The sequence below is a fragment of the Hippoglossus hippoglossus genome, chromosome 1, assembly GCF_009819705.1.
Source record: "Hippoglossus hippoglossus isolate fHipHip1 chromosome 1, fHipHip1.pri, whole genome shotgun sequence".
Taxonomy (NCBI): domain Eukaryota; kingdom Metazoa; phylum Chordata; class Actinopteri; order Pleuronectiformes; family Pleuronectidae; genus Hippoglossus; species Hippoglossus hippoglossus.
Window position 1 is genome coordinate 7,429,934 of NC_047151.1, and position 11,315 is coordinate 7,441,248.

At 41.5% G+C, this 11,315-nt stretch overlaps 1 protein-coding gene across 1 annotated transcript; it reads left to right on the top strand.

Annotated features, from left to right (window-relative positions):
* Positions 1-168: 168 nt before the first annotated feature.
* Positions 169-8,919, top strand: ccdc151 (coiled-coil domain containing 151). Its single transcript, XM_034569150.1, has 13 exons — positions 169-651; positions 889-1,010; positions 1,138-1,215; positions 1,898-2,089; positions 2,218-2,319; positions 3,273-3,398; positions 3,946-4,068; positions 4,318-4,461; positions 4,544-4,704; positions 4,793-4,949; positions 6,195-6,344; positions 8,446-8,533; positions 8,625-8,919. Exons 1-13 carry the CDS (start codon positions 570-572, stop codon positions 8,744-8,746), a joined length of 1,647 nt encoding a protein of 548 aa, XP_034425041.1. The 5' UTR covers positions 169-569; the 3' UTR covers positions 8,747-8,919.
* The last annotated feature ends 2,396 nt before the right edge of the window (positions 8,920-11,315 follow it).

An 11,315-nucleotide genomic window follows, 5' to 3' on the forward strand; every position in this document is an offset into this window, starting at 1 on the left:
TAATTGCTTCTAAGGTAAAATAACACATGAAATCATGCACTGTTTTTAACATTGTTGCCTAACCCTGGGAAAAATAATAACTATACATGAAGCAGAGTTTGAATATAAGAGCATTTAGATCACTTTATGCGTCCGCTCCAGCGACAGCCAGTGGCCAGAGGTGCTTTCTTTTTTGTTCTTTTAGGCTCTATCTTCCTACTTTTGGTCAGGCCTTTATGTGTTTATATCTTTTTACAGTATGAACATAATATTTTACTGTAGAGTAGCATGCCTGGTATTTTTTTACATTAAATTATATGATATAAAAAGTTTAGTGCTGAAACTAAATAATAAACAAGAGTCTCAACATAGTCCTATATACAGTAAATACATGATTTTGAATGAAAAGCGATTAAAGTCAGTGCTGTGACAGTAAATGAGATTAAAGGTCCAGTTTTTATGTTTTCACTAATGGCTCCACTTTCAAACTCTGAGCCTCACGTTGGTGTTGACAGGTTGCTAGGCAACACTGTGTCCAGGTCAGGCTAACTGGACATGCTAGTTTAGCGAGGGAACGAGCAGTAAGAGACATGATGTCTTTCAGTGGGGACACTCTGAAACCTCCGCTGCTTGAGCACATAGCGGAGATGCAGCGTAAAATACAACTACTGGGTAAGTTGGTGTTTTTTAGTCTGAGCATTGATATTAGCTGATGATAAAGCACGTGCCACAGTTAGCTAGCTAGTGGTTAGCTTGATTTAGCCACATGATTAACACGTGGCTGTGTGAGTAGCCACTGTAAACATGTCGCTAAACCAAAGAGAATAACACTTAGTTAAAAGCTGCAAATTAATAATGAGACGTCCATGTCCGTGTGCTGCTGGTGTAATGACTGATTATGTCCACTAGAGCGCGACAGAAGCGCTTTCTATGAGAGCTCTCAGTCCAGCATCAAGGAGAACACGGAGAACATCCGGGAGCTGAGGCAGGACAACAAGAGGCTGTACAGGAAACTGGCCGAGGTTCACACAGTGAGTGAACTGACTGAGGTTCATCTGTCAGCTCTGCTTCGTTCTGTCCTCATTGATCACCATCAGAACACAGTAGAGCTGTGACACCTCACTTGGCACTAACACTGGGCTGTTTTGCCTCCTGCAGGGTGATGACCATGTCATTAAAGAGGCCTTTCACAGCAGAGGCATGGAGAAGAGCGCCTACCGCAACATGTCAGGCAAGGTGAGAGGAAGCACAGGGTTCTCACACATCCTGGAAAAAACCCTGCACAGTCATGGGAACAACCTGGACATGTATTTATTTACTGTATTTTAACCCCTTCTGTAAATCGCCTCTGTAAACTTCAGTATGTGTTTTGTTTGAGATGAAGCTCACGGTTGGTAAGAAGCTGTACAGAATGAAATCTGTTCACTCTCCTACTGAGAGTGCATACAATATTACTTGTTGAAACAACAACAGTTTACCTTATAGTGTGGTTTCCTTCATTTTGAAATTGTTATAGAGGTTATAGAAGTCATTTTTTGGTCCAAGTTTGAAGTTCACATCAGGGAGCTGCAGTGTTTTTAGAGCAACTGACACATTTCAAGTGAGTATTCAAGCAATTCAAGACACAAACATGTCTAATGAATAGAAATGGGGTTCAATGTGTCAATATTATAAATATATCAGATTTTATGACCATTTTTGACCAATTGTTGTCCTGAAAAGTGTGGCAACCTTGAAGCAGAATAAATATGACTGGGTTGTTTTGTTCTATATTTGTCCTAACTGTCCATGCATCTTTAGCTTTGTTACAACACAATTTAAAATCCATTATATCCTCAGACAAGATCTCTCTCCCTCTCCCTGCCTGTATTCCAGCCTCGGCTCACTATCACTTTTCTTTTTACTGCCTCTTCCTCAGGCCGCTGTGACAACAGTAGAACAGAGCATGTTGACTAAGAAGAAGCGTCTCAATGCCCTCAAACACACCACCCAGACCTACCAGCAGCGCCTTGAAGAGCTGAGGGTGGATCAGCAGAGACTGAAACCTGAGGGCAGCCGTGGAGCACAGTCTGCTGATGCTCGCACCCGGAAGAAAGAGGAAGATGCCATGGTACTTAGCCCTCAAACTCATGTAGAGATGTGCAAAACATGAAAGTGCTAATTTAATTTCTTCCTGTTGACAGATGAGTCCAATCAGAGAAAACTTTAAATGTTTTGTGTGTGTGTGTGTGTCCTCAGAACCTGCGGGCACTGGAGAACAGTCTGGAGAAGACAAAGTTTAAGTGCAAGGAGGCTGACAACATCACGACTAACTATCTGAAACTCAAAGGTCACCTGCAGGTTTGTCAAACATTCATATTTTTAGCTTTAAAATAATGTTTTGCGCCACATAAACTCACACTTACTTGCTGGAAATGTTGCTGTAGTATGTGTTGACACCAGGGGGCGGCTGTGGCTCAGGAGGAATACAGACAGGGTTGTACACTAATCAGAAGGCCGGCACCTCCAGTCTGCATTCTGAAGGACAAGATAATGAACTCCATATTGCCCCTTGATCGCAGTGTCGACAGTGTCAGATAGAGGCGCTGCGTATAGAATCGCTGCATGAATGTGTGCGTGAATGGGTGAATGCAACTTGTAACACTTTGAGTAGTTGAAAAGTGTTGTACAAATACAAACCATTTACCAGTGTTTCCCCCGGTGATTTGTGTCTGTTACCTATAGGAGAGATTATTTTGCTATTTACGTAGCCATTTTAACTGTAGGCACAACACGTTAATTGTGCAAATATGGTAACAGTGCATTAACTTTCAGAGGATGAGAGTGAAAGCACACAGTCTGCTTATGACCTCATTGTGGTATTATTCACAGAAGCAGTGGTTGCTTGGTGTTGTGCTGCAGTGCTCGGCACGGTGTTGGCCTGTGTCATGTGTCTGTGATATCGAGTGAGATGTGAGACTTTCAAAGGGCGTCTTGTCCCAAACTCACTTTACCTCTGCACTTACCTTGACTTCTGGTATTCAAGAAAATATAGTCTCCCGAAACTTGTTTCTTCAATACTTTCCAACCTGCACCATATTCACACTTCGATGTCTCATGTGCATTTTAATTTTAATTTTAATATGTGTATAACTTAGGCTTTAATAGACCATGTAACAATAAGCCAGTAATAAGGAGCAAAGAGGTCAAGTATTTGACTTTTCTCATATATTTTTCTCCTCTCGTTCCCTTTTCACATATTCCCTCTTTATTTTTTCTGTCCCTCACTTGTGTCCCCACTCTCACCAACTCAGGACGAGAGTCTGACTTTCCAGGGCCAGTTGGACAGTCTGGAGGCAGAGATCCTGAGGCACAGGAAGGAGCTTCACAGCCTGCAGGTCTTGAACAACGACGCCCAGCTCTCTAAAGAAGCTGCTAAGGTGACCTCCTCACAGAGGGATGATTCCCTCACCACCACTGTCATCAACACTGATATACATGAAGTTATATGAGTGCGGTTGCTACAAGGGCTTTTTCAGTGTTTCTTGCCTCCAGGCAGCAGGATTACTCAAAAATGGATAAACCAATTTCCAAAAAATTGAGGGGTGGGGTATGACCCAATAAATAAACCATTAAAATTTGTAGTGGATCTGGATGAATTCACTCTCTTTAACATGGTGAGATAGGGCGTAATGGTGTGTGCTCTCCAAGCACCCTTCCATTCACCTGTGACCTTTTCAGTTTGATTAAAACAACTTAAGATTTCACCCACATGAGAAATTCCTAATCACTGCACATTCTGCAAACCATCTTGCCCCAAAACGACAACTTCTCTGTCTACTTTCTTCACAATCAGTGCATAGCTAACGCTCATGGTGGGGGAAGGTGCAGTGTTTGTTCTCGCAGCCTCCTACATCCTCATCACTAATGCACTGCTGTCCCAATCTGTTGGTTTTCGTTTCTCCTTCCCTCCCTTCTTTGTGCTAGGCTGAGTTACAGCAGCTGGAGGAACTGCTCTGCAAGGAACGCAAAGAGAGAGAGCGTATTATCGCCAGCTACAGGAAAAAGGTTGAGGAGCACAAGGCCCAGGCTGAAAAAGTCGATAGAAGGGTAAGATACACGTGGTGGAACATATTGCACAGGATGTACAATTTGGGAATATTATTCTAGTGTCTTGTGTGTTTTATTTAGATTTTGTTCCCTTCTTCCATCTTTTGATCAAAAACTTCATCGCTGGCCATGTAATTAAACATGTAACACTTTATCTTTGCTAAACAAAATGTGATTTGCTTCAAAACAGCGACATTGTCTTTGGTGAAAATGAGTAATTTACATTTACCCTGCTCCCTGCACACCCAGAGAACAGCTATGCAGCCAGATGAACTGAGCAGTGAGGCCCACCGCAGCACCACCAGGATGGCAGCTGAAGAGGAGAGGGTCATCTCCACTTTTGAGGAGGCCTTCCAGCGCATCAAGGAGGCCACTGGAGTCACAAACATACAGGTGTGGATGTGAACAGAAAAATTATCGCTATTTCTGCTGTGCAATAATTCATAATTTCATACTGGTTTTTCTCTGTGTGTAGGAGATAGTGAAGCGCTTTATCTCGCAAAAGGAGACACAACAACATCTGGAGAAGCTGAAGGGAGAAAATGAGAAAGTCCTGCTGCAGCTGAAGGAGCAAAAGGAGCTGCTGAACCAACAGTTTCAGGATATGAAATATTCTGGAGAGGCTAAACTCTCCGGGTGAGACAACGAAACAGTAGGAGGGGAGACAAAGGTCTTAGTGTGTGTGGCTGTGTGATGCTTATGTCTTCATATGCTGCTTTTATAGTGACCAACAGATGCTGGAGGAGTGCGAGCAGCAGCTGCAGGCTCAGCAGCAGAGGTGCAGAGCAGCTAAAGAGAGACTGGATTGGCTTGTTAAAACGCTCAGTACCATCCGAGCCGGAGTGGAGCACCTGGCAGACAAACTTCAACACATCACACTGGTAAATATCATCTTAACAGCATTGACCACATTCATTCCTTTTTTTCCCCCATACATTATTCCCCCATACTTATTTATGAAATATTTTACTATTTTACAACAAACAAACAAACAAGACGAAGCAAAACATAGATAACAAAACAGACTAACTGCCTGATCACAGAAAAAATACACCTATCTATGCATGTTCAGAAGCGAGGTTGAGGAAGGACCAAAATGAAGGCCAGAAACACCCAACGTTCAGGCACAACACAAGACAATCCAGTAAAAAGCAAAAACACAGTATACACACAGTTCTCAGACTGTCTATTCATGCAAATATGCTCAATAAAAGGTCCCCAACTCTTTAGAAACTTGGGGCAGGAGCCTAACAGAGTGTAACGAATTTCAAGATATAAGCAAATAAATTGTGATATTAAGAAGTTTTAAAAATAAAGAGAGCAGGTTTCCACTCTCACAGAATAACCCTTTGAGCTATGATCTTCCAATCTGTGCGAGCAACAGGGCGAATCAAACATTTGCCTTCTGTAGCGAGGCGAATCAAACATTCGCCTTCTTTAGTGAGGCGAATCGCAGCATGGCTTCGCGTGGAGTTCAGCTGTGGTCCTCAACCCGTGATATTTGCTTTGCTGTCGTGCATGTGTGACCATGCCCACACAGACATAGAAGGAAATGACTACATTCATTTCTTGACTTGACTTCTCCACCTGGATTCCCCCTGGATTGTGCTTTGCTCTGATGTTTAAGATGCAGGATCCCAGCTTCAGTCGCATCCTGGATTGTTGTGGCAGCTGCTTATGTGATAATCACAACTAGCTTGTCTAGATATACATTGTGTCTGTCCACATGTTCCACTTTTACTGACCATAGACCATACATATCTCTATCTTTACAATTTGCATTGATGTTCTGCCTTCCATGCCCTCTCTCTCTCTCCCTTCATCTCTATCAGACATTTTACTTTGTATAAATGCAAAACATTTATACACCTCTCCATTTATCTTAGACACTCTCTTTTCTCATAAATGTTATAAATATTGTTGTTTTGTGGGTGTGCTCTGATACAAACAAAACATATATTGTACTTCTAGGCATCCTGGGAGAGGGATCCCTCACTTGTGACTCTCTCTGACGTTTCTTGGTTCTTTTTCCCTGATAAAAGCATTTTTTCTGTAGTTTTTCCTCACTCTAGTCAAGGGTTTTAGACAGAGGATAATACACCTTGAATTTCTGGTGATCTCTCTAGGGCGAGGACCAAGCGGCGGAGGCGTCTCCACACTCAGATGAGTATGTGTTGTTGCTGATGACCCAGTGCGATCGGAAGCTGAACTTCCTTCAGGACGACCTCCAAGGAAAAGATCTCACCGGTATTATGAAGGAGATGGAGGAAGAGGAGGTGAGACGAAGCTCAACAAACTGTCAGGCACCATCAGTGGTTTAAAATACAGCTTCAGGTGCTGAGACTGGGTTGTTCACTTTTCACAGGTAGTTGGTGAAAACGTACCCAGAAGGTTTTTACACAGATTTACTAACAGGTATGCAGGAAGTACATGGGCAGGTCCAAAGATGAGTCACGCTGAACATACTTTTCTCATTAACACAGAATGTTGGCACACATTAGCATTACACGTAACACCCAACTGAACGATCATGTGATCAACATGTCACCTGTCACTAATACATGTCTCTACAACCAATGATATTGAAGCTTTTTGAGAATGTCATAAAAACACTAGTTTGTGTCAAAGAATTTTTTAGAAAAGGACCTGATGTTTGAGGAATGAGTTCTCTGGGAGGACATGAGAATGATTAAATGAACAATGGTTGTTGGTTGGTTATCGAATGTCTTGAATGTGATGGCATGAGGCTGTTTCAACTTCCTCAGTCAGCTCCATCAGACCGATGGCAAACTGCTGCTGCTATAACTACAGCAGCTTGGAAGATCTTCATCTCCTGGTGGACAGGTGGACATTTTTGAAAAACTGGATTTAGTCAAATCTGGTTTATGTCTAAATGGTTTATTCATCCAGCCTTTTCTGCCTCTTACTGAAGTAGAGATTTATTTTAATCAATTACAGTATATAACTAGAATGACACTTAGTAGAGCACAGACCTTCGCAAAAGACTAACAGTCCCCTTCAATTCAATCAAACGGCCCCAAGCTTCACACACTCATATGGTATTAGTCCCCTAAATGAAAAGAAATCCTCCTTCCACCAAGTTTTGTAGAAATCCATTCAGTTGATCTTGTGTAATCTTGCCTACAAACCAACCAACTAACTTCAATATTTCTGAATGGAAGACCAGTCAAATATTGGTTTGACTGGTCTTCCATTTTACAGTCATACTTTTTCTGTAGGTATTAATCAGCTAGTGACCCAAAGAAAGCCCTAGCTTGAATTTCCAACAGTAAATGCAGTTTTGACAAAGGGCGCGTTGGGACAACATGACACAGTGTGACACATGAACACAGCATGGCTGAGCATGTATGCAGGCCTGCTGCTGTTCTTTCAAGTCTTATCTGAATGGAAAGGCAACCTGACGTGTTTGTTCTTGATTATTAACACTCCGCAGCACCTTCACTGTTTGAGAACAGGGGATATCAGCGCGTACCATAGGAAACATGCAACAGTCTCGTGACATTGACTGTTTTACGCTCAGGTCCGTTTTTAAGACGGTGTAATCTGTAGAACTGACGTAAACTCTGAGCTGATAATTTGAAAATCAGCCCAGCTCTGTTTGCTTGACTGCTACTGTTGAGTGTGGCTCAGCTGTCCAGGTTTGAATTAAGCAGATTTAGTTGCCATTGACAGACCCAGTCTCATAGGCTAAACCAAGTTTATAAATCATTTTTCAAATTAAGCTTGCATGTTTCCCATGTACTCCTTCAAAAATGTAGTCATTCCTAATGAATGAGAAAATGTAGATAAATCTGAAATTAAGTTCATAAAGGTCTAAAAATCTATTCACCAAAAATAAACCTATAAATGTTGATATCGGCGAATCGTAATTATCAATTGTGGGATTTTCAAATTTCAATCATATTTCAGTTTTGAACAATAATAGATAGACAAGAGGTAGATAGATGTTCATTTCGACTCCTGGAAGAACTGATTGGAATTTGGTGGTCACATGTCAAGTTTATCGTGGCCTCACAAAACATGTTTTTAGCCTCTTGAACATGAAATCTCAAGTTTACCTTCAGGGATTTTCTTCAACTTTTGACCAGTTGTCACTCGGACTCAAAGATGAACTGGTTAGATTTCAGTGATCAAAGGTCCCAGTGCCATCATGAGTCGGGAAAAGAAATGTATGTAGACTGAAACAGCACTTGTTTTGGGAGAGACAAACAACCGCAGTGTGGCATTTCTAATCGTAAATAGATATTAATCATTGAAATATCACATCACGAAAGGAAGAAAATACTGGTATGTCGCTGGTGACAGTTATTGATCAATGACTTTATGCACCGTGTGTCTGTATGTTGCTCTGAGCAGTTCCACGTCAGGATTGAAGGGAAACTACCGGCTTACAACACCCGAGTCAAGCTCCCTGAGGACCAAAGACTTGACCTCTTCAATGACGGTGAGTCGGGAGCCGCACACACACACACACACACACACACACGCTGTCTATAGCTTTGGCTTTTTAAAAACAGTCACTGTTTGTGTCTCAGAGGAGGAGAGTGAAGAGGACGAAGCTGACATCATCTCACGTGAGGCGCTGAAGCGTCAGTCTCAGCTGATCATTGACGCCAAGTCCAAGAAGAAGCCCTGGAAGAATAAGGGAAAGTTATGATCCAACAGCACAACCTCGAGACTCCAGAAAAACAAGTGTGCTGAACCAAAAAAACATTTAAGTGAATAAAGAGCTAAAATTGAGCACATTTGCCAACTATTTTTATCATTTAATGTTCCAGTCGTCCGTTGCTACAAAGATTCTTGCATTTCAAATAAATTTTGACTGAAAACACAAATGTATTTTAAGACTTCTTTGAAAGACGAGCCCAATTTAACAGCTCGTAGATATTTGTTTTGTAGAGATCGAGCCGTTGAAGCTGGCTACTTGTTGTATAAGTGGATTTATTGTGACAACAGTAATGTTCTCTGTCAGGTGTCACTGTTGTACCAACACCTTTCACGTCACCTTTTTTTTTCAAGGCGGAGAATTCCACCCTGCAGCCTCACAGAAGTAAAACCAATCCCGATATGCTTCCACTTATTTTGAATAACTCCTGTTTCTAAGTAACCTGTGCCCAAAGGTATTTTCTGCTATTGTCCTGATTGCAACCTTTTCATTGTGCGCATCATAGGTTTTATTTTACAGACATGATGCACCGTGGCCCTAAGTGTGCTGAAAACCAACACCTGTGACGAATGCAGCCTTTGTTCATGGGTGAATCACAGCAAAGCTAAAGACGCTCATGCTTTGTTCTGTTGTAAGACATGATAGAAAGCTGCTGAACCCTCCTGTGTTTGTGACACACATAGTGCAGCGTCAACACCTGAACTATGTCTGCTATGTTCTGCATGTCAGGAATTGGTTCTGCCTCTCTGCTCAAATGCTCTGCGGTTAAGAAGGATCGTCTGGTTCTGAGACTGAGCTACTGGCAGAACTTCATATTTGCATACCTGCGCATTAGAGGTTAACTCCAACGTACTGTGATGATCTCTCTCCCTGTTATTGTCTGACATCACACAGATTGTTACCATGGCCGCAGCGGCTGAATGGTTTACAAAATGCAACCAGGCTCTCGGCAGCAGACGGAAAGCTGATCGACAGGAGCACAGGAAGTGACTATTCTGAAGCCAATCTTTCTGCAATTATTCAATCAGTGGTTAACTGTTGACTGCTTTATTATTTTCTATGTATACTTAAGTAATCAAATGTCTATATACACATACACTCTGATGCTGACCCCCAAGTGCTGGACCAGTCTCCCATTAACCTGTCAGGTCTTTGCCCACCATCCAACATCTAAGTTAAAATTTGATTTAAATTCAGCCTGATTTTGTCTCATGGTTCTGTGAGTGTCTATTTTTATTTTGTTCATTTCTAATTTATTTTCCCCTCATCTTCCCTAAACAAATACATGTGTATGAGATGTAAATATATTTTCACTTTTGTCTCAATTCTTTACTTCTACAGGCTAATTTTACTGTATTTATTACACTCATCTGTATTTCTCTTTTTATGCCTGTTTGTATATATGCCTGAATTATTGAACTGTCTTTGCCATGTGCCTTTTAAACCCATCTTATCACAGCATCTGCTCTGCTTTGTAGCCACAGATATATTTCCTGAGACAAAAGACAACACAAATACAGAGACAGGATCAGGCTCAAAATCTTAAACTTTAACATAAAAAGTACAATAACACACATAACATAACATACGCTGAACACAAAGGCAACAAAACTGAGGCAGAGACACATGAGGAGATCAAAACTCCAATGTCTATTTCATTGTGTTTGTCTCCTGCATAATTGTTTATCTTTGTACTTCTTTTCCTTTTTTATACTTATATTACTCTCATTTGCCATAATTGTAAATAAATCGCGCTGGAGAATCCAAATTCAGGAACCAGGTTCAGGTGAAAAATAACAAAAATGTCTTAACCAAAGATATTTTAATCAAAACGGGGTCCAAAAAAACCAAGACCAAAATAATCAATACCTGAAGAAACATGAGGAGAACCAAAAGCACAGGCACACACACACAGTGGAACGAGAGAAACAAGATGAACAAGACTGACAAAGGCAAAGGGAAGCACAGAGATTTAAATAGAAGGAGGCAGGGGTGATTAAACACAAACTCATTAGGAATAGGTGCAGACGAGAAAACGGCGAAGGGCAGAAATCAAGCTGCAGACACACAAGGAGCATAATCTTAAAATAAAACTGGAAAAGGAGAGCTCAGGGACAACAACTAAACACAAGGAAACCAAGGTAAAAGTCCATACACTAAAGAGTCCATAACCAAAACAGTCTTCTTCAAAGGTTCATAGGAGCCAAGGCAGAATGGTGACAGTGATTGTACAGTTGAGCTTTAGATTTTTCTGTGTTGTTCCATGTTGCAGGTGCATGATAAGAAAAGCTGGATTCACTGAGTACGAACAGTTGTCACCCGCAGTGTGATCCTGTGATTTGAGCGTGTTTGATGAGAGGCCACATTAAAAGACAGCAGTGAGGTGATGTCAGGGGGTAAAGGACCAATAACAGCGTGTTCCTCCTGCACAGAGAGAGGGAGGACCATCCAACCTCGGCGTACATCTCGCAATGATGACTGTTGTATTATCACCAGCAATGAATATCAAAGCTGATTGAAAGATAGAGGAGGGTTGTAATCTGAAGCACGTGTAAAATGT